The following is a 27892-nucleotide window of genomic DNA, read 5'->3' as shown; positions in this document are numbered from 1 at the left end:
ACACACACACAGGGACAGGAACAGACACACACACAGGGACAGGAACAAACACACACACACACACACACAAGGACAGGAACAGACACACACACACAAGGATAGGTACAGACACACACACACACACACAGGGACAGGAACAGACACACACACACGCACACACACAAGGACAGGAACAGACACACACACACTCATACACACAGAAGTGCACACACGCCCCGTGGGGTTGTGAAAAGAATTGAAGGAGGTAGTGCTCCTGAATGGATTTTAATGCTTTAAGGCTCTATAAGGTGTCAGGGGTGATTAACCTGTAAGTTTCTCAAGGGCAAGCACGCTGTCTTCTAGTCAGAAACCATCTCCCCACATACATGTAGCCTGGAATATTATTAGACGTAGAGTGGGAGCTCCTTGAATTGAAATCTAATGAACTGAAAATTGCTTTAATATAGAATCATTAAAAAAAACCCAACATTAATATCCACAGGCCTCTGACCCCAGGGGGAGTTGAAGGTACAGCATAGTGATCTGTGAAGATGCTGGGATTCCAAGGGCAGGTTCAGTGGGTGCTGACACACCTGCCTCATGCCCACTCTCCCCCAAATGCAGAGGCCCTGGCCCTTCCCACTGCAGCCCCGGGTGCGTGATGCCAGGAGTCTGGAGGCATCTAAGAGGCTCAGTGGGAGGGAAGGAGTCAAGAATGACCTCTCGGAAACCTCCAGAAAGCACTGGCAAGTTCCATTTGCAGCCTTTGACTGGAAGTTCGCATTTAATCAGTTAATTCATGCTTTCGATAAGTATTTATTGACCATCTAATGAGAGGACATAAACTCTGGGCAATCACCAGAGGAAATTTTTTAAAAACACAGACACCATGCCAAGAGATTATGGTTGAAGTGACCAGAGGTGGAAAGTTTCTGAATGCCCCAGGAAGCACCACTCTCCTGTCCACGATGCAAGCTTATACAGTCAGATAGGACACTGCACCTGCCCTCGAGGAGCTAGGCGTCCAGGGGACAGGCAGAGCACTGGCCCCAAGAAAGGCCAATAACGACACTCAGATGGAGTGCTGTGAACCAGGGGGGTCAGTGGAGAAGCAGGTAGGGGATAGTGCAGGGTCCTGAGAGGTGGTCCTGAGAGGCTTCTGTCCTGGGAAACATGGTTGCCAGGACGCGGGATGCGTTTTAGCTGTCCCAAAGCCACATCCGCAGAGAGAAGCCTTCCCCTCTTCAGGAAGAGGAGGGAGTATGTCTCCAGTCTGGGAAACAGGGATGGAGGAGAGATGGTGCCCAATATTAGTCACAGGGAGAAAGTGGCCTGATGCTGTTTGGCGTCCTGGTACAATCTATGGGATATGAGAAGCTTGCAGAACCCTCCAGAAATCTTTGCGACAGCCCCAAAGGGTAGCCCAGCCTGGGAAGCCTTGGGCTGGGTGACCCCTCAGGGCTCAGAACACAGCACATTTCGTCCCACTTGCCGCCAGCTCTTCAGCCCCCTCATTTCTGAACCTTCCAGACTTTCGGGACAAGCCAGGGCCTCTCATCAAGTACTTTTCTGAGGGAGCTTAGAGATCCACGGACATTTACAGCAGCTCCAACCCTGGAAATCCACTCCCTGGGTCCCTTCCTGGGAGGGAAGTGACAGAGTTAATCTAAGGGCTGAGGGAGGTGGAGAAAGGCCTTGAAACCACACAGTAAAGCCAACCAGATTAATAGAGGAAGAGAGGAGGTGGGGGGGCCCGTTAGGAAGACAAAGAGAAAATCATGCTGGAGCAATAGAGAGGGAAATCTAATATCAACTAGGGAAAAATAAATGGAGATTAGGGCAAACAAATTAGCTTTAATGGGTTCAGTGCTAATACAAGAATAACAGCCAAGCTGCGAATGCCTTTGAGGGGAAGATGGGATAAAGAACCAGAGCAGTCATGCAGGCGACGATAAGGACGATGCAGGGATGCAGGGAGGGGCGATCAGCCAAAGGAGTGAGGGGCGGGGGCGGGGAGAAGGTAGAGAGGAGGGAAAACTCAGGGTGAGTGGGTGGGACAGAGGTGCAGGGGAGGGGTGTGCTGTCTTGGACAGGAGTGGAGGGGACTGGGGAAGGGGCTGAGAAGAGCAGGGGCCATCAGCAAGGGGTGGAAATAAAAGCTAGCAAGGCAACGGGAGGAGACTGAGGACAGAGGAGGAAACACCCGAGCAGCAAAGACTGAGCAGAAAGGGAGTGCGGATGGGTGGAAATCGAGAGAATGGAGGAGGATAAACCAACGTGGAAGGGGGGAGAAATATAATGTAATTCCGTTCATTCTCTGGCTAAAGAAAATCCCGTGAGGGAGTGGAGCAGGGAGTGTGGTGGAAGCTGGCATGCGATGGAGCTGAAGGGCAGGTTTTATGCTTGCGTGGCAGCTGGTGTCATGACCAACCAAGACAACCCTAGAGGAGGTGCCTCTATCACCTGGAGGTTTCCGATAGGAAGTTGAATATAAAAACGGAGGAAAGGGCTTCCCTGGTGGCGCAGTGGTTGAGAGTCCGCCTGCCGATGCAGGGGACACGGGTTCGTGCCCCGGCCCGGGAGGATCCCACATGCCGCAGAGCGGCTGGGTCCGTGAGCCATGGCCGCTGAGCCTGCACGTCCGGAGCCTGTGCTCCGCAGAAGGAGAGGCCCGTGTACTGCAAAAAAAAAAAACAAAAAAAAACGGAGGAAAGATCTGGGCTGGAGATACCTAGATGCCCACGATGCCATCAGTACAGGGGTGGTAAGTGAAACAATGAGAGTAGGTGGGATCATCATGGATGATGGTGTAGGGTGAGCACAGCACTGGGATCTGAGAGAAGCCTGGGAAAAAATAGATATCACAGAACAAATGACGGAAGAGAACTGCATTAAAGAGAAACACGAGGAACCGGGACCAAGGACCGAGCCTTGTATGGAAGCCTCTTTAAGAGGGAGAACTTAGCACCCTCCACCACCTGCCGTCCACCTAGTTCCTAGCATCTGAGCACCTGCTAAGCATGAGGCATGTCGTGAGGTGACCCCTGAACAGCAAGGGAGGAAAGGAAGGAAATGGGAACAGTCAAGTATGACTACTTATTGAGAAATTTGGTTGAAAACAATAGGAAGGAAAAGTTTCATAGTCAAGGGGAGGTTTTGTTTCGTTTTATTTTGTTTTGTAAGCAGGGGCTGGGGAGGCAGTATAAGTAGATTTAATTGTGTTTGTAGGTCCAGAGGATGGACCTGGTCAAAAGGGAGACGTAACTCATATAAAAGACGTGGGAGGATGGTGTATGGAGTAGGGTTCCAGAACAGGTGGAAGGATGAGGAATCAGTGAGAAAGGGACGAGAATCACAAGCAGAAGCTTTACCAACCGACTGTCTCTCTTCTCCGGTTACCCTTGGGAGACGTGCAAGGCGCAGAGACCAAGGTCATGCAGCCAGTTGAGGGCAAAGCCAGAGGCACGATGCCGCCCCTCCGTCCTAATCCAAGGGCCTAATGTGCCCAGGTAACCTATCACCTCATAGATGCTGGAGGGACCCGGAGTGTAGACTTGGGGCGGAAGGTGGGACAAGAGGTTGGAACACTGGGTTTCCATGGTCCTGGAGCATTTTCTTTAGGAGTGTTTTGAGGCAGAGGCCCTGGCCTTTATTCCAAGGCAATGGGGGCTGCTGTGAGGTTACAGCGGGAGATCACAGGCCCGCAGGTGAGCATGCCGGGGAGACAGCATCCCTGAACTGAGATGGTCAGAGACTGGGTAGTGCTGGCACCGCCATTCCTTGGGGAGCGAGGGTAGGCATGGTGGCGAGATTTACAGGACTGAATCCCCCACTATAGTCCTGCCAAGGCTCGGACGCTCACCTTGACACTCTTTGGGGCTGAAACAAAAATCCCCAGGTAGTTAAGTGGAAATTTTCACAGCACAACACATTGAACCATTGTCGCTTTTGGACTGGGCAGTGATGTGAGGAATCAGACAGAAGGTGAAAGGGGAAAGTATCCAACGATGGGACTCGAGGGTCCCACGGTGGAGAATCCACTCACCAACCATCACAATAGCCCCTCACATTTGTAAAGCATTTTTCTGCCACGTGTATTTACTGCAACATTAATTAAACTTTTGTGACAGGTGCTAGGTAGACAAAGATGGGGCCCCTGCCCTTGAGAACTCATAAAGGAATCTAAACAGATCAAGGTGCTGTTCAGTGCAGCCAGTGCTGTGACTGAGACTTGGGCAAAGGGTTATGGGCCACAGGGACTTCCCTGGTGGTCCAATGGTTAGAACTCTGCACTGTCACTGCAGGGGGTACGGGTTCAATCCCTGGTCGGAGAACTAAGATCCCACATGCCATGCACATGGTGCAGCCAAGAAAAATAAAATTAGAATTAAAAAAAGGATTATGGGGCACAGGGAAATTATCCTACATCTCAAGGGTCTGGGTATCCATACACGTAACAAGAGTTTGGGGCAATGACCTCTCTCTTGTTCTCCTACTCTGCCTACTCCTCAGAGCCCTGTAAGGAGTGAAGAATGACCAGAGAAAGGCCTAAGACCTCCCCAGATGGTCACTTTTTCAAAGTATACATTTCTGGACAGCAGGCTTCAGCCAGAGCTTTGCAGACTCCCTCGCTGTAGGCTCAGCGCTCTCTGTCCCCAGGCAAGTTGGCATCCCCTCGTGTGCGGACTTCACACTCAGAACCCACTTGGGTCCGGCCAGGCCGGCTCATCTTTCTCCTCCACCCTCCAGACCATACAAAGGGCCTGAACAAAGGGCCTTTGTTCAGAAAGTGTCAAACCTCTTCCTGGGTCACACCTTTCCCCGCTTCCCACTCATTCCTGGCTTCCGGCCTCAGAGCCCACCCTGTCCACACGGATAGGCGGTCAGCATTGTGGGCGGTCAGGCCCTCCGTGGGTCAGGAAGGAAGGATGCACCCACCTCTGGGCATTTGATGGTGACTCGCCCAAAGGTGTCTACTCCCCCGCACTGGACACAGGAGGGACAAAAGCCCTTCCGTGATGGGGACTGAGCTCCAAACTTAAAACCAGAGGTCCCGTCTCCCTCTGCAGCCAGCAGGCTCTTTCCAAATCCCCCACCCTGATTCTCCAACAGCCACAGTAAATGTCTTTCCATTTCTTGAGACCACGAAAGTCTTGTGTGCAGATTTTTTTCCTGTGGAAGCTTCTTCCCCTTGTTACCTCCTGGCCATTCCACCCTTCAGCTTCCCTCAGACCGCTTACGGGCTCCCCTAGCATCTGACGTATCTCTTTCAAGAAACTTCTCCCTTAACATGGTGATTTCCAATTTATCTGACTGCATCCTTCCAAAGATTGTAAGTTCCTCGAGGGCCACGTTTCTCGTCTTGTTCAAGGTGATATCCTCAGTGCTTTGATTCATGGTAGGTACTTGGTATATCTGTGTTGAGGTCAAAAGAGATGAAAACTGTAATATACAAACAATAAGAATTATTATTCTAAGAAGATGGGGCTAAGGTGGAGGTGTACATGTAGTTAGTTATTCTCTGAAATTTTCTTTACCAGCCGTTGGCCTAGGTCAGCAGCAGACACTGCAAATAGTGTTATTTAGCTCCCATTCAGTGGATGAAAGCACTACGGTTGAAAACAACCGCAAATTTCTCAAATGATAAAATTAAAACAGGAAGTAAATGGAGTGTAACCCTTAAAAAATTGTATTAAAAATATATGGAGAGAAAGACATATATCATATGATATCGCTTAGATGTGGAATCTTAAAAAAAATGATACAAATAAACTTATTTACAAAACAGAAATAGACTCACAGACTTAGAGAACGAACGTAGAGTTACCGGGATGGAAGGGTGGGGGGGAGGGATAGATTGGGAGTTTGGGATGGACATGTTCACATTGCTATACTTAAAATAGATAACTAACAAGGACCTACTGTAAAAAAAAAAAAAAAAAAAGACTACATGATAAAAAATATATATATATATGTGGAGGGATAAACAAATTAAGAAGAAGCAGCAACAGCCTTGGCGAAAAAAAGAAATTACTCCTCAAAAGGGGATTTAAAGAATTTTTTAGAAGAATTTAAGCAACTTTACAGAATAAAAGAAACTAGTGAAAAAAAAAAATTAGAACAGGTAGAGTCAACACAGGAGTCCGACCCAACGCCCTTTGCACAGTAACACAAAGAACTTAGAAGCCAATAAAATAAAATAAAGCACCAGAGACTTCACAGTTTAGGAGCCAGAGCTATGAATACATCTTTCCCTGGTTGATCTAGTAAATAACCTTTCAGGAGGGTTCCTCAGAGTTTGGGTTTCTAAGGATCCTGATCAGCCCTTCAGGAAGATTTAGGACGATGGCCCGCATGCTTCAATGGAGAAACAGGGTAGATTTGTTTTTAGGCACAATTCCCAGTTCATGCCACCAAGAAATGGCGTTTGGTTTTTTAAACCTATTACCTTTCTAGGGGTGAAGAACTCCACCTGTAGGAACCCTCGTTTCTAGATGTAGAGAACCTAGCACAACATCTAAGCTCCGTGGATCACGTGGGAGCCTAAATTCTGGAAAATAGGGACAAAGCTGGGAGGCCTTGTGTGTTTGGGTGGCTCTCTGGCGCCCCCTTGTGTTCAGTGTCTGGACCCAAAAGAGCCGAAAAGCAGCACGGATGGAGTGTCAAATGGCTGAGCTATTTTCCACCGACAGCCTGTGGCCAGTGAGAAGCCAGAGGAGCGGGCTCAGGAGTGGATGCAGCCCCCTCCGCTGACCATCTGGGATGTGTTCCCAGCCCTGGTGGAAGCACACTTGCTAGGACAAGCTGCCTAGAACGGGACAGGTGGAAGCAGTGCCCAAGGTCACCCAATTGTCTCCACCAGGGAGATGGATCATTGTGTCCCTCCTGCTGGGTGTTTGGCCAGCGGGCTTTTCCTCTGGACTTAGTGCCCAGGCCAGAGGCGCTTATAGACTCTTTTTTAAAAAAGCAACAAAAAAACAGATATTCACTGCTCTGCTGAAAACAGCTTGGGCCCCTGAGGAGACATTGCAGGGGCAGTTTTGAACGTGCTACGTCAGTGGGCCGTAATGGGCACGGTGTGCCTAGCAGAGGTACATCCCACCCTCGGTTGTAAATAGCCCTTAACGGGCTGACGCAGAAAGCCTGGCATTGGCTCTTCCGCCTGCCCTGCCCGCTCCCCCTGACTCCCACCCCAGGGGCTCTGCCATCCCAGATCACCAAATCATGCCCCTGGTGTGAAAAGATGCCCTCGGCTCCCGGGCAGTGGCACCTCCAGTGTGGAACTGCACAGCTGGTGCCAAGCTTCCTGGGTCAGTTCTGGCCATAGAGTGGGGCTCACCCAGCAGCTCTGATGGGAGCCTTAATCCCTGGTTAGATCCTGGCTCTCCCTCATATAAGCTGAGTCACATCAATTGTCAGTGAGAATCTCTAAGCCCCAGTCTCCTCATTGGCAAAAGGAAGATCTCAGGCCTGAAGTTAGCCCAACCTGTATCTAGGGATTTTAGAGAGTTAAGTATGTTGATAAATCGAACAGACACCTTCTTGCCTCTAAGCCTTTGCACATGCTGTTCCCACTGCCTGGAACAGTTTTCCTCCTCATGTCCTTCTCTAGTCTGACGTCTCTTTATCTTCAGTCTCCACTTAGACTTCTTCAGAAACCCATCTATGGTCCCCTGAGCCTGGGCTTGGTCCCCTCCAGGGGTTCCCATAACCCCCTGCATGTCCCCGGTCCCAGCAGTGACCATGTGGTATGGTCATCGGCCGGTCTAGATGCTCACTTGAACCCTATGAGCCCAGAGCAGGGATCACATCTGCATTATTCACCTCGACACCTGCAGGGCCTGGTGCAGCGTTTGGCATGTAGTACGCACTCAATAAATATGTGTTGAATAGGTGGATGGGCTGAGAATGAAACACAGGCTGGGGCCAGAGGGTAGAGGCCGAGTCAGGAAGGCAGCTAACGAGAAAGGCGCACATCACGGCATGTCCACGTTCTGCACCACTGCCCACAGCCCAACATGTCAGTCCTGGAAGCCCTGGAAGCCCTGGAACGTGGGCCAGTGAGGTCTCTGCCTTTGCCCTTTCAGTGCCCCTAGCAGAGCTCGGGCCATTCAGGCCGGGAACCCACGGACAGGGCCCGCTCTGTCCATGCTCAACCAGAGAAGCTCTCCTTTTATTTAAGTTTTGTGTCTGTGTTTCTCAACGTGATTGTGCTTAAAAATCTGGCCCTATGGTTCAAAAGAAGAACGAGAATGAGAAACTTAAATACCACTGATTCCATCCTACGCCCTCATTTTATAGATGAGGAACAGGGACGCAGAGAGGACAGGGGGATTTTCCCCAAGGTCACACTGCTCAGTATCAGAGTAGGAAAAGCCTGAATCCTCAACTCTTTAGATACTTTCTAGAGGGAGGGAGGGAGGTGTTGGGGTTGTTATTTGGAGTGAGGTGCTGAGGGTCTGAGAGGAGACCCCCCAAAAGGTCCCCAAAGTGGGATGTCCCCCCCTGTGGCATCATACATGCCCCTCACCCTGCCAACCCGACCTAGCCCTCCTCAGAGGTGGGAAGCAGGACGGGGTGCAGCGGGAACACCGGAGGGGGTGCCCAACGGTGGGAGTTCAAGTTCAGGGGCTCTCAACATCCAATGTCCACACGCAGGCCGATTCTCTGCCTGGTGGCCCTGACAACTGTCCCCCGGACTATTGTGTTTCAGGCCACGGAGGGCTGAACCAGCTGGGAGGGGCCTTTGTGAATGGCAGACCCCTGCCCGAAGTGGTGCGTCAGCGCATCGTGGACCTGGCCCACCAGGGCGTGAGGCCCTGTGACATCTCCCGCCAGCTCCGAGTCAGCCATGGCTGTGTCAGCAAGATCCTTGGCAGGTAAGCACGAAATTCACCCCTCACCACCCTCCCTTTCAGGGACTCGTGGGGTGTCCTGCTTGGGCCCCTCAACAGGACCTGAACAGGATGTGGTGGTGCTTCTGGGCTTCCCCCATCTGCTGCCTTCTGTGGTTTCCTGCCCTTCCTTCCTCATTTGTCCATTTCTCCTTCCTTTCATTTCTCCCTCCCCCGTGGTCTCCTTTGCCCCATGTCCCATTTTCTATAGACTTCTTTGTTCCTAAAGCAGAAGAATCTTCCCCAAAGGCCCTCCCCCTGCTGAGACCAAGGGAAGGGAGCCACTGGGGAGGGGACACACGATCAGAGTTGACTCCTGAGGTCTAACCCCAGCTTGAGGGACGCCTGAGTTTGTGTGTTTCTCAAACCGTAACTCCCAGAGTACCTGCCACAGAAGCACCGGGGTTGCTTGAGGAAATGCAGATCCCTAAGCCCCAGGCCAGGCCTACAGCAGCCTCTCTGGGAGCCAGGCCCGGACGCTGTGATTTTTATGAGATGACCAGGTGACACTTACGGACACTAACTCTAGAGCAGCAGTTCACAGCCCTGGCCGCACGGTAGAGTCACCTGCGGAATCTTAATCTGAAAAAGAAATTGATGTCTAGGCCCCAGCCCACCCCAGTTAAGGCAGAACTTTCGGGGAATGAGTCCAAGTTTCGGTATAGTGTTAAGCCCTCCTCGAGTGATTCTAATTTCCTGCAACCAGAGTTAAGAACTGCTAACCCTGGGCTTCCCTGGTGGCTCAGTGGTTGAGAGTCCGCCTGCCGATGCAGGGGACACGGGTTCGTGCCCCGGTCCGGGAAGATCCCACATGCCGCGGAGCGGCTGGGCCCGTGAGCCGTGGCCGCTGAGCCTGCGCATCCGGAGCCTGTGCTCCGCAACGGGAGAGGCCACAACAGTGAGAGGCCCGCGTACCGCAAAAAAAAAAAAAAAAAAGAACTGCTAACCCAAAGGTTCAGGAGGGACCAGAAGCAGCGAAGCTCTGGACCGACGCAGCCGTGTAGTCCAGTCTGGAGGGCCACTTCGGGTGGGAAGTGCCCACACGTGGGGGATTCGGGGCTTCGTGTCAGCGCGGTGTACCCGTCTCCCTTACCCAACCTGTAAGTGGATTCAGGAGGAGTTCTGGTTCAAAAAGACCAAAGCCTGATCTGTAATTGAACGTGGAAAGCCCTGCTTTCCGGGCCGAAGTTGTCAGGGAAAAGCGTGGTCCCAGGCTGGGGTCAGGAGATGCGTTCCCAAGATGGGCTGCAGTACCCCACGAAGGGGATGAGCGCAGGAGGGTGGTGACACATAAAGGGAGTTTTTTGTTTAGTTTTGTTTTTAAAGAAGATGTTGGGGGTAGGAGTTTATTAATTATTTTTGCTGTGTTGCGTCTTCGTTTCTGTGCGAGGGCTTTCTCTAGTGGGGGCGAGCGGGGGCCACTCTTCATCGCGGTGCGCGGGCCTCTCACTATCGCAGCCTCTCTTGTTGTGGAGCACAGGCTCCAGGCACGCAGGCTCAGTAACTGTGGCTCACGGGCTCAGTTGCTCCGCGGCATGTGGTATCCTCCCAGACCAGGGCTTGAACCCGTGTCCCCTGCATTAGCAGGCAGATTCTCAACCACTGCGCCCCCAGGGAAGCCCATAAAGGGAGTGTTAAAGAGACAGATTTTATTTCATGGCAGAAGAGACCAGAGTTTCCCCAAGGAGGGGAGGCAGGCTATCCTGCTGAGGGATGCGGGGAAGGGGAGTGGAGACCCTGGGAGAATAGGCTCAGCTTCAGGGAGCTGGACGTGGCCAGGGCTCCAGGCCAGACTGGGGTTCCAGAGTCCATGAGGAGCAGCTTCAACTTGAACTGTGTAACCTGGTGGGAAACCAGTGGCTGGGGGTATGGGGTGGGGTGGAGGGGTGGAGGGGTTTTATGGAGAACAAAGGTGAAACCAGCAAGACAGGGCAGAGGGCCCAGTGACCCCCGCTGGCTTCCTGGGGAGGGAGGGGTAAAACCAGGATGGCCAAGGGGAACAGTAAGTCCTGCTTCAGCCAAGGACAGCTGGACAGAGCAAACCGCCACTGGGAACCTGTATGTACCCGCAGAGCACATTCATCAAAGTGCCCTTTCTAAGAAGGGAGGTGTTTTGTGCCCCGTAAGGTGGCTCTCGCAGGTGCTCAGACGCAGGAGACTGGTCAGAGGGACGACGGGAAAGAGAGAAGCCAGGTATCCCTGGGCGAGGTCCATTGAAGAGAGTTCTGGTTTGGCAGTGGCAGAAACCTACCCATGCAAGGGAAACAGGCAGTGCTGGGAACATCGTGTTGGAGACCGGCCCTGGGGGCACGATTCAACCCCCCAGCCCCTCCCCAGAAGCCTCGGAGGGGAACGAGAGTCTCTGGCTAAGTTCCTGCCCGAAGACCCCACCTGCTTACTGGGTACTTCTTTGGGGTTCTCTATTGGAGTAGGTACTACGAGACTGGCAGCATCCGGCCTGGAGTGATAGGGGGCTCGAAGCCCAAGGTGGCCACCCCCAAGGTGGTGGAGAAGATCGGGGACTACAAACGGCAGAACCCGACCATGTTTGCCTGGGAGATCCGAGACCGGCTCCTGGCCGAGGGCGTCTGTGACAACGACACTGTGCCCAGTGTCAGCTCCATCAACAGGTGAGAGGGACACTGCAGCCAGGGGCCGGGGAACCCGGGCTTTGGGGGAATCGTGACGGAGACCTGGCTTGAGTGGGACGGAGCCTGGGAAGGGGCCGCATGCTGAAGAGTCAGGCCGGAAGTGCCCCGGGTCCAGGCCAGGCACCACCCCCTCCAGCCTCCTCACTGCCATGGGGCATCCCCACCCTCACCCCTCTCCTCACCGCACCGCCCTCTCACCCCGTCCCCAACCCAGACTGTACCCACTGCAGTCTCCTTCCCCACACACCACATGCGCTTTCATTCAATAAAAGAAACTTCCTCTTGCATTGATCCTTTCTTTAGCGAGGCACAGGACCCCCTAACTGGGCCCTCATCCAAACACCCACTCATTTGTTTAGTCATTCAATCATTCATTCACTTGCTCACTCACTCATTCATTCACACATAAGTCACTCACGTGTAGGCCCTGGGGGCACACAATCCTTGCCCATGTGGTGCTTACAGTCCAGTGGGAAAACACACTAATCGAGTCCTAATCAAGTGCCCATGCAAACAGCTGTAAGAAAAGCAGCTCTAAGTTTGGCTAAGGAGAGAAATGTGAGGGTGTTGAGCTGGCAGAGGGTGACTTTGTTTAGGGAGGTTCTGAAAAGATGCCTGGAGTAAGAAATAACTAATAAGAGTTAACTAGGTGAAAGGCTGGGGGGGGGGATGGTGAAAGGAGCTCTGAGACAGCACGTGCAAAGGCCCTGTGGCGAATAGGATCTCATACAAGAAGCTGAAAGAAAGCCAGTAGGTGGAGGGAAGGGGAGCATGAAGTCGGCTGAGGTGGAGATGTGAAGAAAAGGCTGCAGTTCAGAGGCTGGTGACCGTGCAGCGTATTCTTGCCTCTGACCCAGAAGCAATGGGAAGAACCTTGGCAGAGGTTAAGCCCGAGGCTGACTTGCATTTCAGAAAGTCCACCCTGGCTGCAATAGAAAGAAAAGATTAGAAAGGATCAAGAGCAGAGAGGGGTGGGCCAGCGAGTGACCGTGGAGGGAGAGTTTGGTGCTGGCAGTGAGGGACGCAGAGAGGGATGGATGCTGGAGAGATTTACAAGGTCAAACCCACAGAACCTGATGACGGGCTCGTCATCAGGAGGGAGGAGGGAGGGAGGGAGACACTGAGCCCCACGTGCATTTATGCCTTGAATGACCAGGGGGACTAATTGTGAAATGGGAACAGTCCGAAGGACCAGGCATGAGGAGTAAGGTCTTGGGTTTGAGTGTGGACAGGCTGAGTTTGAGGTGCCTTTTTTTTTTTTTTTTTTTGCGGCACATGGGCCTCTCACTGTCGTGGCCTCTCCCGTTGCGGAGCACAGGCTCCGGACGCGCAGGCTCAGCGGCCATGGCTCACGGGCCCAGCCGCTCCGCGGCACGTGGGACCTTCCCGGACCGGGGCACGAACCCGTGTCCCCTGCATCGGCAGGCGGACTCTCAACCACTGCGCCACCAGGGAAGCCCTGAGGTGCCTTTAGATACCCAAGTGGGATCTCAAAAAGGCAACTGGATCTGGGGCATCCAGGAGCCCTGTTTCCTTCTCTGCTAAGGGCCTTTCTTGTCTTCCTTACAGAATCATCCGGACCAAAGTGCAGCAGCCATTCAACCTTCCTATGGACGGCTGCGTGGCCACCAAGTCCCTGAGCCCAGGACACACGCTGAGTGAGTACCGAGGGTCCCACAGGCACACCCAGCCCCTTGCACACACACATCCATCTGTGTACACACCCAGAGTCACATACAAACACGTCCACACAGACACACCAGGTGTGTAGACTGAGCCCTTCCGTCGGGACACAGCCTTGCTCTGAAATATTCAGGGGTGGAACCACCTCAGGCAAGAACCCTGGCACCAGCAGTGCCGCTGACCCCTCCACGGTGGCAGCAGGGGCTCTGAGGGGTGTCAGTTTCACGTCCTGACCCTCCGTCTCGCCCCACTGCAGTCCCCAGCTCAGCTGTGACGCCCCCAGAGTCTCCCCAGTCCGATTCTCTGGGTTCAACCTACTCCATCACTGGGCTCCTGGGGATCGCGCAGCCTGGCAGCGACAGCAAGAGGAAACTGGACGACAGTGAGTGTTGTGGGAACCAGAGGGCAGGCTGGGGGCGCAGGAGGGCATTTTGCTGAGGCTCTGATGGGACACAAGCCCCCTGCGGCCCAGGGCTTTCGGGCCTGTCTCTAAGCCACCCTGAGGCCAGGGAGCCTGGTCCTTTCCCTCCCCTGAAGCAAGTCTGCTCCCCAGCTCGGGCCTGGGGGATGGGTGGACGGGCCCCTGAAAGCTTTCTCCCTGCCTGGGGACACCCGCCAGGTGACCAGGACAGCTGTCGGCTGAGCCTTGACTCCCAGAGCAGCGGCAGTGGGCCCCGCAAGCACCTTCGCACGGACGCCTTCAGCCAGCACCACCTTGAGCCGCTTGAGTGCCCTTTTGATCGGCAGCAGTACCCAGAGGCCTATGTCTCCCCCAGCCACACCAAAGGCGAGCAGGTGAGGGGCCAGCCGGGCGTGGGAGGTTAGCAGACAGCGGGGTGCGGGCGGGGGGAGGCACGGGCTCTGAAAGCTCCCTAATCAGCCTGCGGCCCTGGAAGCAGCTAGGAGTTGCTTGATGGGCTCAGGGGCGTGCTTCCTGCAGCTCCAAGGCCGTCCCAGGCTTTGTTTCACCAGACGCTAGCTTCTTCCTCTTCATCCTCCCGGCTCTGTTGCCTTCCCTCACCCACAGCCTCTGAGCTTAGGGCAATGCAGCCAACCATGCCATGCCCCTGCCGCGGTGACTCCCCTAGACGGCGGGGTCAGGTCCCACGCAATAAAGCCGCAGCTCCGGCCTCTACAGCGTGACCTCTACCAGCAGCTCCAGTCCCGCCTCGGGCCACTCACGCCTGCCCACCCCGTGAGCCTTGTTCACACCCCTCTACCCCAGCACACGGTGTGCCCTCCTCGCAGAATGCCTTTCCTCCCACTTCTCTGCCTGGAAAAATACCACTCGGCCATTATGACTCAGCTCAAGCACCACCTGGTCCACGAATCCTTCCTCGCTCCTCAGACACGCTTCATCTCGCCCGCACCCCTGCTTCTGCACGTCCGGGTGGCTGCTCCCCAGGACTCACGGGGTAGTGTAATTGCCTAGCGGACAGAGATGTAAAGACACAGCAGATTTCTTAAGGACAGGGCAGCATCTCAAAACATCTTTTTTTGTCTCCAGCACCTAACATTGCACCCCTCTTATAACAGATGCTCAATAAAGGCAGATTGAGTGAATGCCTTGAGAAATCCAGCGCAATAAACTACAAGCTACAAGGGAAGTTTTATTTGCGGTGCTCAGGGCAGGTGAAATGGCTTATCGTGGGTTGGCTTCTGTGAAAAGCTGGCAGAGATGTCCGAGGTCTCCCGCAGAGCCCAACAAAGACTCCACACCTCTGTCCGCACTTCCAGGCCCGCTGGCCTCTCGGTTCATGATCTTTTATCAACACTGCAGTTGCAGTGTCTCCCTACCTCACCCCACCTGGTCAACCAGCTGAGGATTCTCTGGGCCGGTGTCTGTTCACCCCTCTCTGCACACACTCTCATCGGATCTAGGAGTGAGGCGTGCCCGTACATCTTTAAGATCTGAGTAGGCCAATGGTGACAATGCCAATAATCAGCTGAGCCATTGCCAGTGAGCGTCTGGGCTGCTGGGCCGATGCCAGCAACGCAGCTGGGCAGGCATTCTGCGTCAGCGATTTTATCAGCCCGGGCTGTAGCAACCAGGAGGGCTGCAGAGAAGGCTGGCCGTCAGCAGACCTGGGGAGAGGGCCCGGGCGCTCAGCCGCAAGGCAGCACCTGGCTCCCGGGGCAGGGCGGGGCGGGAGTGGGGGAGCCGAATGGGGCCACAGCGGCGGGCCTGCGGGAACCCGCTGTGTGAGACGGAGCCTGCACAAACCCGTGTCCTGGTAGAGTAGAGAAACCCTGCTGCTGAGACCCGCTGGGCCGCAGAGCCATTTCCTGGCTCTGTTCCTGAGCCCCACAAGGGGCCCTGCTTGATTACAAGGAGCCCCGAGACCCAGCACCAAGCTGGCATACGCACATGGGGAGTCATGCAATGGAGAGTCTTGAGCCAGAGGGACCGCAGGGCCCACCCAGTCCAGTCTCTCCATTTGTGTGGAGATGACCCAGGGCCAGAGAAGGTAGAGAGGGCTTGGGGAAGCGAATGGTTGTGGAGCTCAGACCTGCCGGCCCTGGTTTCATTCAGATCCGTTCACTTCACCTGCTTTAAATACGATGCTCCTATGTGAGTTCTTATTTGAAGACTGGAAAAAGAGAGCCTGAAAACCATGGAACTACTCCAACCCCTCACCTTACAGATAAGGAGACAGAGGCTTAGCCGTGTCCATAATTGATTCATTCCCTCCCTCAGCCAGTCATCTACTCCCTCATTCATTCCCCTGCTCGGTGGTGAGCGGCAGGGAGAACCCAGGCTGTGCCGGGGGCTCCTTACCTTTCCCGCCCTTGGTGCCGTCAGCACTGCTGAAGGAAGACTCCGTGTATCCTCACTGGGCACAGGAAGGCCCTCCGGCCTAGGGAGCCAGGAGAGAAGCACAGGTCCTCACACCTGACCTCAGGATGGGGCGAAGACATGGCCATCTCTTCTGTAAAGTCAACAAGGGGCAAAGCATTCAACAGAAACGTCGTGTGGCCTCATTTCTGGTTGCTGTTTACCACCCGGCGTAGTTAGGCGTCTGCACAGCCCTTGTTCCTCTATTTTACAAGTGCAAGAAGCAGATTTATCAACAGAATGTGAATATTATGAAGACAGAGACTCAAGAATTGGGGAGATTATGACTCTTCACGTAACTCTGAAATAGCTATATACTGAGCATTTGTGTTACCAAGCATTCTGGGCTAAGCATTTAATGTAGGTATATAAAATCTCATTTAATCCTTACATCAGCCTTGTGAAGCAGATTCTATTATCCCTGTTATACAGGTGAGAAAGCCAAGCCTCTGAGAGGTCAAGGAGACTAAAGCTACTTGGCTGGTCCTTGCAGATCCAGGGCTCAGACTCGCCCAAGTCCTAAAGCACTGTGCCCTCTGCACCCCAATTCAAGTTCAATCCCAGTAAGAAACCCAGTCATCATGGGGATGTTTGAGCCATTCAGTGCAACATCACCGAAATGTCTGACTATATAGGTTGGTTTGTCTTTCACTGAATTGCCTAAATTTTAGAAAGTTATAGGATTTTGAGAAAGCATTTGGTATCAAATCAACATATCCATAAAGCATTTTAAACTTTTCTTACACTCTCGAGAAATTAGGCATCTTGTTCAATTTCATTAAGCCGGGCTCTAAGCAACTCCATCCTGCCTAGAAAGCAGGAAGCCCCCTCGCAAGGCATGGAACCAGAGCGCCATTTAGTCAGTAATTGCTGCTACATGATGATGGTGCCCTTGTGGCCTCCAGAATTTACTGCAGCTTCCAGAAGTGCCTGGCACACAACCAGAAACCGCTACGGCTCCTCGGAGAGCCCAGCTCGATGGGAATCATTGAAAGCGATTGCCTTTAGAGGAGCCGTTATGTAACCACGGAGCCAGCCTTGATTTCAGTTCTGCACACTAGTTCACATACTGCATTTGTGACGTGCGTGATCCACGTACGGGGAGCAGGTGTGTGCTGTCTCGTGCCCTGGTGGGAGGGAGTCATGGTGAGGGGTGATGTACCCTTGCCTTTAATTGAACAAGTTCTTCTTGGAGGCCACCTTACGAGATGGTCTGCTCATGTTAGGGGAGGCCGAGTGAAATCTAAACTGAGGTCAGAACTAAGAAAATCCCCAGGTACCTGATAAAGAATTTTTTTTAAAAAAAATTAACCCCTATAATCTTCAAGCTGAGTGTGCACGTTTATATTTGCTTGGATATGGGGCGGGGGGACGGAAATCCACCTATTCTGCTGGGGTATCGGGTGTGTCATTTTATTGAAGGAGAAAATGCCTGGGTCAGGAACTGCTGTCCTCGATTTAGTCTCTGTCTCATACGCACCTGGGACGTTTACCTCTCTGGGCTTCAGGCTCTCGGCATATAAAACAGACAGAATATTGCTCACCCGTGTCACAGGGCTGCTGGGGGCAACGGATCAGGATAACACAGGCAAAATCTATTGTCCGCTCTTTGCAAGTGTAAGAAGTGGTCATGATGTTATCCACTGCAGAGCAGCGGTTGAGAGCATGGGCCCTGGAGCCAGACCCCTGGGGTTTAAATCCTGGCTCTGCCCCCTATGAGAGTGTGGCAAGTTTCTCGACCTCTCTGTGCCTGCATTTTTGGAGGATCTGGAGAAGAATAACTTAATGAATGGAGCAAAGCAACCTGAACGGTCTCATGTGCCAACTGCCCCAGTCCTGCATCCTGTTCTCTGTGGGCCCAGACAGGGTGAGGAGACCAGGAAGGAGCCCAGGGTCCAGGCAGGGCGTGGTCCTTGGAAGGAGCTGCTCTGTTCTGTGCCTGGCCTGTGCACGACCAGCCGGCGTTGAATTCCGGGGCTGCAGAAGGGAAGGTCCTGAGCCTGGGACTGGGAGAAAAACAGAAGGGCTGTGAGTCAGAGAACAAGGGCCAATTAAGCCGGCTAGGTGGAGTCGAGATTGAGCGGGAAGAGGGGACAGAGGAAGGGAGTGTTTCCTGGGGAGACTGGGCTGCGGGGTTTCTAGGTGGGCCTGCGACCCACGGCCTCTGTGCACTGACTGCTTTTTGCTCACCAGGGCCTCTACCCGCTGCCGTTGCTCAACAGCGCCCTGGACGACGGGAAGGCCACCCTGACCCCTTCCAATACACCCTTGGGGCGCAACCTCTCGACTCATCAGACCTACCCCGTGGTGGCAGGTACGATGCCCGGAATCTCCTGGGCCATGTGGCCCCAGCTGCCAGGATGGGCTGGAGGGCAGAGCTGGCGGATGGAGAGAAGGAAGGTGTTACGGCCCCGGGCCTGGAGAGGAGAGGGGGGCTATGCTGGCTGGGCCTCCAGGTGGGTCGAGAGGGTCTCGCCTTCTATCCTCGGCCCCGGTCCTCCGCCTGCCCCCCAGCGCGAGGCACACGCAGCCGCGTCTACATTCACAGAGGCACAGCAGGGAGGTAGAGCTGCCCCTCCCCTCCTCCCGCGGCCTGAGGGGCACCGCGTAGCCCCGCCCACCTCCCCCCTCCACGCCCAGCCTCAGGGAGGAGCCCGCCCACCGGCCCCGCGCCGCCGCACCCATCCCGCACCTCATGGCTTGGTTTGTGCATGTTCCCACCCCATCATCTCACACCCCTCTCTCCTTGTTGTCTCCCTCCCTCCGGCAGATCCTCATTCACCCTTCGCCATAAAGCAGGAAACCCCCGAGGTGTCCAGTTCTAGCTCCACCCCTTCCTCTTTATCTAGCTCCGCCTTTTTGGATCTGCAGCAAGTCGGCTCCGGGGTCCCAGCAGGTGCCTCGGTCCCGCCCTTCAATGCCTTTCCCCATGCTGCCTCCGTGTACGGGCAGTTCACGGGCCAGGCCCTCCTCTCAGGTACGACAGGGAGGTCCCGGGCTGTGCAGCCATCGTGGGGGGAGGGAGGGGGGTCCTCAGGGCCGGACTCCGGTCCCCTGCTGTGGGTCCAACCCCCTCTCTGGCCCCCAGTCCTCTCCACCATCACCCCACTTCCTGATTCCTCCAGCAACTTTTGGAGGTGCCAAGATGTGCCCCCTCCGAGCCTGCAGAGTCAGGCCGTCGGGGTGGCAAGGCACTCTGGGGGTGCCCGGCAGATTTCCAGAACCTCCACCCATGGCCCCATGGAAGAGCAGGGACCCTAAGGCCAGGAGCCAGGCTCCGTAAAGCCCTGAACACTTGGTCTGGGTAAAAAACACAAAAGAAGGAAAAATGAAAACTTTGGAGGGAGAAAGGCATTGGCTTTGGGAGCCAAATTCTGGATCAAATTTCTAAAGACAGAGGGTAAGCCCCAGTTGGGTCTCCATAGTGGAACTCTCCTTGTGCCCTGCTTAAGAGTGTCACCCTTGGAGGACACTCAAGCGGAATGACTCACCAACCCAAGGGAGGTGGGGAGCAGGGACCTCCCATCAGGAACCTCATCCAACTCAAAACATTTAAAACTGGAAGCATCTTAGGGGCATTTAGAGCAAATCTCTCCTTACACTGATGGGCGACAGGCCCAGAGAGAAGGGCCTGGCCGAGACCCCCGAATAGGACCATGGTGAGGGCTCCGCCTGCATGCAGCATGTGGGGGGTCTCCCTGGCAGAAGGACATCAGCCCGTCTAGCCAGGGTCTGAGCAGTGGCTGAAAAAGTCAGAGGTGTTTGGCTTGGGCAGGGAGAAGGCCTGAGGTGGAGTGAGGGGTAGGGATGGGGGGCAGAGACCCATAACAGTCTTCAGATATCTGAAGGGCTGCCACAGAGATGAGACAGTTTCAGATGTGGGTCCAAGGCATTGAACCAGGACCCATGGGGGAAGCCAGGAGTGGGCCAGCCCCTTTTGGGCCAGTGGTTTTCAAACTTGCTGGACCTCGCAGCACTCTCATGAAATGAAACGTTTGACAGAAACCAGGTATCCAAACCAGACAAACGAAGAGCTGCTCTGTCTGAAGTAGGGGCTCTGCCCGCGGAAAGCCCTTGGTCTTGAAAACCACTGCAGCAAAAGAACCAGACCTCTGCCCGCCCAGAGGGACCGCACGGTCCTCTTATTCAAGTTCATTGACCCTTTCTTGTAACTGTCTGTATGTTTTATGTCTGTCTGGCACCTAGGATTTTTTTTTTTTCCTCTGTGCATCCCTGCGTCTAATGAGGGAGGTCCTCTTAGAAGCGGTGGGCACAGAGGCAAAGGATTCACAAAGGAAGCCCAGTGTGTGGGCAGAGAGGCAATGTTTAAGGGTCTGAAGCAAGGAGGAAAGTGTTGACTCAGTGCAGAATTTCAAAAGAGGGTGAAGTCAGCGGAGATGGGTCATTTGTTTTGACCAAAGTGATTAAAGAAGCAAACTGTGAGCTGAGTGAAGTGATGTCAGCCAGAGAAAATGGGATGGGGAGGGAGGGAGGGGGGAATAGAAGAGACTCACATCCACTGTGGGGTGGACCGGCCTAGTCACCGGGCAAGACTGCCTGCCTTGTGTGCATGGTGGGCCGGGGCCAGGAGGGCTGGGATGAGGCAGGTAAGGGATGAGGGTGTGGGTGAAGCATGCGGTCACGGGGAGAAGTTCTTCACTTACTGTGGGAGCTGTGGAGAGGCTTGGCAGGACCAGCCAGAGAGGAGCGGGAAGGACAGAGGGCAGCGGGAAGCAGATATATCAGAGCACAGACCTGGGTGGTGGTGTGAAGTGTGGTTGCAACAGCTCAGTGCAAAGTCCCTGCCCCAAAGCTCCCACGCTTTCTCCCCTCCCTGCCACCCTTTTAGGGCTTCAAGCATCCCCAGCCACCATGCAATCACAGGCAGGGGCTCTGAGAAGAGCAAGCAGTGGCCAGGCTTGGAGGGGCTGGGTCCAGGAGGTTGCCGAGAGCAGGAGGCAAGTTAAGGCCTCAGTTCACAGGGCTAGGCCCGCCCTGTGGATCAGGCACAAGGCCTAGGATGGCAGTATCCACGCTGAGCCCACGTGTGGGCCTGGAGCTCCTGAAAAAGCTTCCCCCCTGCCGCCTCTGCTCAAGATTGGACCTAAATACTTCCCACGTGGCTGAGCCACAGTGAGCGGACTGGGGGGAGACGGCAGAGAGAAAGCAGCTTGGGAGGGGAATGATCTGGGAGTTCCCTGGAAGTCCAGTGGTTAGGACTTAGCTCTTTCACTGCTGTGGGCCCGAGTTCAATCCCTAGTTGGGGAACTAAGATCCCGCAAGCCATGAAGCGCAGTCAAAAAAAAAAAAAAAAAAAAGGAGGGGAATGATTTCAAGAGTCTGGGGGCTGGAAACCTATTCAAAGGAGGAAGAGATGAGCTTGAAAACAATGGAAGGAAGTCAAGACCAAATTAATCCGAGGTAATGATGCTACAGACAGAGGAGACAAAGGAGGACCAGGTACATTTTCATTCCATAATGAAATGTCACCTACAGGAACCCTCCCAGCTCTCTCCTCTGAGTAGCTCCTATGGACCTTGCCTGCCACCTCCCGCCAAGTCTTTGCCTGCATCCCCGGGGTCAAGTCCCCTCCCAGCCCAGCGGCTCTGCTAGTGCGATGTCTGGGGTGATATTTTCTGGGTCTCAACTTCTCCCTAATCAGCCAAGAAAGAAGAAACCTCAGGGTTTGGAGAACAGGAAGATTTCTCCTAACTCTACTCGCAGTTCCCGTCAGATGCCCCAGTATGGGGTCCCAGCACACTGGCCGAGAGCAGTATTGAGGCTGTCCTTGTCCTGGCTGTACCAGGGCTGAGTCCCGCTCAGCTGACGAGAAAGCCCTGACTTCGGTTTTATCATCAAAGAGCCCGTTACCCGCCTCCATCCTTTTGTGCAAAATTATATTTAATCCTGCCAAAGAGAGTTCTGGATTGCCATAAATTCTCCTTGCTATCAGGGCAAGATAAGGAGTTGAAAAGAGGTCACAGAGAGGGCAGACATCAAAGGGAGCGGATGAAATGGTCTGAAATCACCTCTACCCTCAGAATTCCTGCGAGTCCTGGCTCTGATCCTGGCCTCTACCGATATTTAGAACATTTACCAGTATCTCTGAGGTGCTAGCGCTCTCTTCTAAAACCCCATTTCCCAGCCAGTCAACGTCGACTGTGTCTGTGTCAGCTTCTTAAACATAGGACTGTATTGGAAGTATATTTGAGTACAGAGGAGATGGAATTACAAACCAAACATAAACTTGTGGTGAAGAGCCTTAAAAATCAATTAAGTCCATAAAATAGGCCGTGAAAGGGTGCCTCCACCTTATGGCTTCTGTGGTTTCATTTCTAAGAAGGTTGCAAAGTTCTTGGCTTTGGGAGAAAACAACATATTTAAGGAATTGAAGCAGAGTCTTGCGAGACTGGTGGGAAAGTTGATGGTACGGAGTCCGGGCGAAGGCCGTCCTGAAGACTGTCTCAGCAGGCTTTTCAAGGGGGCCAAGCTTCAGGGGAGGAAGCCTTCAGGAGTTTGCTCCAACATCTGATTCAGAAACCTCCGTCCCACTGGGAGAAATTTAGGTGACTAAGGGGAGACGAAGATTAAAAATCTCAGAATACAGGGGAGTGAGGCTGGTGAATTCAGTTTCCCAAAGAGCAGTTTGGGAGCTAGTTCTCGTGGGACGGGACTCATGGGGGCAGCTGTGACTAAATTAAATTGTGGCTTAAGGGGAGCTTCTACCCTGGTGCTCTGCCCACTGAGCTGCAAAGCTCAAGAAGCAGCAGGACCAGGTGATGGAAAGGGACAGGATAAGAGTAGAATGAAGGGGAATGTGGGACCACAGGGCTGCAGGGCCGGAAAGAGCTCTGTAGAACACCTAGGCCAGCCCTAGCCAATAGGTGGCCTGAGAGCCAAGATATACCACCAACCCCAATCACGGCAGACACAGATGCAGCCTCAGAATCCTTCTCAACACAATGCACCAGGAAGCCCCCTACCAATCAGTCAAATGTTAATTAAGGTGAGCCCAGTTTATAATGTGTCATCTAGCCTAGCTCCTCATGAGACAGACGGGAAGATGCGGGTCAGGAAAATTAAGTACTTCGCTCCTCAGCCACAATCTGGACCTAGATGTCTGTCTGTCTGTCTGTCTCCCTCTCGGAAGTAGGGAGGGAAGAGGAAAGGGAAAAGGTATCAGGCCCGAATTAGCCACCACCCTATTCCATCACCCTCCTACTCATGTCACGTACACCATGTGTCCTCATCCTGCCCACACAGGCTTCATGTCACTCCTTGCCTCTCATGGGCTCTGGTACCTGACCAGGGGCTTCATCCAAGGGTCCAAGGGGCTGAGTCTGAGAGCTGATCATATTGCAGTCTTTTTCGAAGAAGGATCAGATTTTCCCTTAGTATATCTTCTGCCTACTTCTCCCTCTCCTTCTAAATATACTGAAATTTCCCTTTCCTCACCTGTTTGGCCAAGCCCTCATTTGTTCAGGCCTGTGTCAAGTGAACTGAACCCATCTGTCAAATTCCAGTGGGTTCCTTTCTGTTTGGTCCAGCACCGACCACTGCTGGACATTATACTCAAACAAATTAGGAAATAAGGGGGTGTTGTTCATTCTTACCAAAACATTCACACAGTTTTAAATAATGAACCGATGGCTCCTTTCCAATAGGATTTATTCTATAAGGTTTCCCTTGACATGTAACAATTTATAGAATGTGTCCATTGCACGGATCAGTATTCACCTGTGGCATGACACCTTAGCTCTGAGTTATGCTGATAACATTCTGGTAATAGTAATAAGGTGTGTAAGGCTACTCTTATTTTTTATCCCATTTTGCATGTGAAGAAACTGAGGCTTGGGGTACGTAGGTGGCTGGTCTAGGGCACTTGGAAAATTAGTTGTAGAAGCAGAATGAGGACCAAAGTCCTCTGGTTCCTAGACCCTTCCCTTCAGAGGAAGGGCAGAAGTCCAGTAGGCCTGGTCTTGTTTGTTGACCCCCCCAGACTTGGACTTGGCTCCAATGCCCATCCCAGTCTATCCCCACCATGACTTAGCGCCTAGCCTTGCTAATTTAGCATTCTTGCTTACTGCTGTATCCCCAAGTGCTGTGAAAAGTGCCTAGGGTATCAGAGTTACTCAATCAGTATTTGTCAAATGAATGAACTGTCTTCAGGGAACCTCTAGAAATAGAGGTAAGGAGGGAGTTACTGCTGTATTGACAACTTACAGGGTTCCATGCGAGGGACCTTCCCTCCCGTTGTTACTAGGCACCCCCTGAAGGTCCCGACATATGGAGGACCTCTGGGGGATGGATGGGAGGAAAGTTGGACAAACAGTGCCATGGAGGGGGTGGACTTGGTAAGCTGGTTGACAGAGGCTCACAGCGAGCCTATGTAAGTCCTAGGAGAGAAGGTAGCCCCCAGTGTGGAAAAGGTAAAAGCATTCTGGTAATGGTGATCATCTAACACACAGGTTCTCATTCAGAGGTGATTTTGCCCCCCGGGGACATATGACAATATCTGGAGACATTTTGGGTTGTCACACTGAGTGGGAACTGCTCCTGGCGTCTAGTGGGTAGACCCAACATCCTACAATGTGCAAGACAGTCCCTCACAGAGAATTGTCTCTTCCCAAGTGTCGATAGGTCTGAGGTTCAGAAACCTTGTAAACGTCACCAAGAGCTAGGACGACCCAATAATTTCATCATTCAAACTGGGGCATTTTGAGAGTGGAATGGACTTATTCCTAAATATGTTGGGACGGGGTTCATGACCTGGGCAGGACAGGATGCCTTGTCACCTGGCCAAGAGTCCTTGGATGAGGCAGAATCTCATGGGCCTGCAGGACATGGGGCAATGGAAGAAGGGACACGGGTGAAGCATTGTGGTTGTTGGCACGTGGTGTAGATGGAGAGAAACTCAGCAGGTCAGGTGGGGTCTCCAGAATGGGAAGGTTTGACTACCTGATGTCGAGGAGAGGCAAAGCCAGGGAAATCAGGGCTTCACAGAGCAGCCTCTGTGTCACCAAGGCCAGAGTATTACCCACAAATTATAGATAAACAGAGAGATGGTTCTTTTCAGGAATGGCATGGACAGATGTCAGTGGTTCATGGGCATGCGTAAACACTGTCAGCCCACATCTCCTTTCCAGGTCAGGAAAAGGCAATATGTTTCACGTCTCTTGCAGCCCTGATAGGTTGTATCCACCCGAAAGGCCAGGTCCAGTGGCAGGAACCTCCCTCTGGCTCAGAAAAGAGTGCAGTGATTGATGAGCGATATCTGCCACAGGTTTGAAAGAGGAGAGAGATGGGCCCGCAGGCCACGCCTTTGCCGTCCCTTCATAGGGCCTTGTTCCCGGCTCTCCTTGGAGCTGGAGATGTGAGCTTTGAGTCCAGTGGCCTCTAACGTATTTATTTAGGTCAAGCTGTGTTGGCTGCTATGCGGATGCCATGGGGGACCACAAAGACCCAGAAGACATAGCCCTCAGCCTCCCTCCAATACCACGACATCTTTATGGATGAATAAGATTTGTGTCAATAAAATCATTGGAGAACAGGGAACAATAGAGGACTGCAGTAACCAGGACACCCTGCATGGTGGAGCCTGTGGCCTGGTCAAGGCCAGCCAAGGAGAGAGGAGCCTGGGCTCAGAGGAGGAGGGCGGGGGAGGAAGTGGGTCTGGAGAAGGACTCGGGAGAGAGCGGGAATGGCAGAGGGAAGGCTTGCTGAGCCCCAGGGGAGCAAGACAGTAAGTACAGGAGCCCACAGTGGCCCACCTGATGACACTTTGCTGTATTTTTGCAGGGCGAGAGATGGTGGGGCCCACGCTGCCTGGATACCCACCCCACATCCCCACCAGTGGACAGGGCAGCTATGCCTCTTCTGCCATCGCAGGCATGGTGGCAGGTAAGGGGAGGGGCTGGGCAGGAGGGGAAGCATTGCAAAGAGGAAGTGGTGGCCCCAGGCCGAGCAAGAGAGGACGAGAGGTGAGCTGTGCCCCTCGCATAGGCTTCCCGAAGGGCAAGGAAGCGTGGACCGAGAGGTGTATCTTCTTATAAATGCCTGGAGAAGAGACATCAGTGCAGTCCTGGCTCCATAACTCTCTCCAGCTCAGCCCCCTTCTTCCCAGATGCTCCTGTATTACCCACCATGATGAAAAGGGAGGGGCTGAGACAGCCTGGTGTTCAAATCGGAGCTCTGCCCTTTCTTCCAGTGATTCAGTGAGCCTTGATGGAGAGGCCGCTGGGGGCCAGCGGAACACTGTGAGCTAAACCTAAGCCTAGCCTACAAGCAACCCGTGGTCTCCCAGTTATTTCACTCTGGTGAATCCCATTTACCCTTCCTGTAAAATCTGAGTTTGCGTGGTGTTGGTGATGATGGCGATGAAGATGGTTGAAATACAACCTTCTTCACACCTCACACTCACTCAACCCTGCACGGGCCGGACCCGTGGCCGGAGAGCTCCAAAGGTACTATAAAGTGTGAGACGAGCTGGGAGTACTTCTCCATCGTCACCTAACTGTCCTGGAATCCTCCCTGCCAGTCATTGGGGTCTCTTTAGCCACCAGTGTGGTCATCACCCAGCAGTGACCCGGGGTATCAAGGTTTGGGCAAGCAAAGACAATGAGAGTTTCTTTGGGCGAGTCTCACTCTTTTAGGAAACATACAGGAAGGACCCCAGGATGGATAGGGTCGAAGAGAGCCATGTGCACCGCCCAGAGAGGCCTGAGGGCCTGGAGCTTCTGGAAGGGGCTCTGAATCAATCAGGGCATCTGTGACCTTCCTGCCAGCCCTGGACCAGCCTCTCTGGCTTTGACTCCAGAGACTCAAGGCATTCACCCAGGCCTGTTTCCCTCCCCCACTGGCAGGGGTTATTCTTTACCAGCCACCCACTCGGGTGCCCTGTGCGAGGCAGGTGGGCTGGGCTCTCCCGGGCAGAGGGAGGGGAGGAGGAGGGCGGGAGGGAAGGAGGCCCTGCGCTCCCTGGGAACCCGCTGAGCGGGCCTTGTCGCTGCCTGGTTACCGTGGCGATGTGCTTAATGCAGCGTTGAAAATACAGAATACTGACTCCTCTCTCCCTCCTGGCCCCAGACTCCCTCCCTCCCTCCCTTCCTCTTCTGGAGCGTGAAATGAGATTGGTCCAGATAAAAAAGGAAAAGATTTGGTTATTTTTTTAAGAGTGTGGATAATGGGGCCTCTCAATCAAAATCCCAGGCTCCAGTCGGCTCCCCCCATTCCCCTTCCAACCTCTCCACCTTTCCCTGCCGCCTGCTTAGAAGGGGAGGAGGAGATGTAAAGCACAGGGCTTTTCTCTTAATTATGGATCATTCCCGGGGGCAGGCCCAGGGCAAGGGGTGGTTCCTGGGGCCCAGAGTCTGACCTGTGAGGTAGCTGGAAGGCTTGGGCCTCTCATCAAAGGCCCCCAGGTTGTTTCCATAAAGACCTCACCCTGAGTGGGTGTTGTGGAAAAAAAATAAATAACACAAGTACAGCCTGGACTGCAAAGTGAATTCCAAGAGGGGGCTTGCTTGGCAAGGTGGATGGGCTCCCAGTAAGTTACATGCAAATCAGTTTTCAGAAAGTACAATGTCATTTAAATGCATCCCTGGTTCCCAGTAACTCCATGGTGCAAATGAATTCTTAAGGAATTTTTTTATAGAAAAAGTATTCGTGTCCATCTCTTACCAGTGGTTACAATCTCCAAGTTGACTGAAGCGAGATTCCTTCCATTAAAATCAAACCTTCATTGAGCACCTACTGTGTGCTAGGTACAGACAAAGTGCTCAAAGCAAGGCATACCAATGACATTCTTCAATCAATTGTGGAAGGAAGGAAGAGATCATGTGTCAGGCACT

General features: G+C 53.4%; 1 protein-coding gene and 1 long non-coding RNA gene across 9 annotated transcripts in view; one reads left to right on the top strand and one right to left on the bottom strand.

Annotated features, from left to right (window-relative positions):
• Nucleotides 1-27892, top strand: part of PAX8 (paired box 8) — a 58456-nt gene that overhangs the window by 18958 nt on the left and 11606 nt on the right. Inside the window, exons 3-10 of one of the 8 annotated variants that reach the window (XM_029232852.1) lie at nucleotides 8693-8858; nucleotides 11306-11503; nucleotides 13094-13182; nucleotides 13464-13589; nucleotides 13827-14002; nucleotides 18237-18357; nucleotides 18893-19020; nucleotides 25842-25943. In XM_029232852.1, the coding sequence (XP_029088685.1) occupies nucleotides 8693-8858; nucleotides 11306-11503; nucleotides 13094-13182; nucleotides 13464-13589; nucleotides 13827-14002; nucleotides 18237-18357; nucleotides 18893-19020; nucleotides 25842-25943 (1106 nt within the window). Of the gene's footprint in view, nucleotides 1-8692; nucleotides 8859-11302; nucleotides 11504-13093; nucleotides 13183-13463; nucleotides 13590-13826; nucleotides 14003-18236; nucleotides 18500-18813; nucleotides 19021-25841; nucleotides 25944-27892 lie in introns of all 8 variants that reach the window. The other 7 variants (XM_029232850.1, XM_029232848.1, XM_029232851.1 and 4 more) reach the window with 7 other exon arrangements.
• LOC114901143 lies at nucleotides 14925-18840 on the bottom strand. The gene is made up of 3 exons (XR_003795030.1): nucleotides 18736-18840; nucleotides 18345-18421; nucleotides 14925-18049 (listed from the first exon to the last, which is right to left on the bottom strand). It is a non-coding gene; the product is annotated as an uncharacterized LOC114901143 (long non-coding RNA).

This window comes from Monodon monoceros, unplaced genomic scaffold (assembly GCF_005190385.1).
Source record: "Monodon monoceros isolate NGI ecotype Baffin Bay Population unplaced genomic scaffold, NGI_Narwhal_1 Super_Scaffold_19, whole genome shotgun sequence".
NCBI classification, from domain to species: domain Eukaryota; kingdom Metazoa; phylum Chordata; class Mammalia; order Artiodactyla; family Monodontidae; genus Monodon; species Monodon monoceros.
The sequence above is the reverse complement of the archived record's forward strand: the minus strand, read 5'-3'. Positions and strand labels throughout refer to the sequence as shown.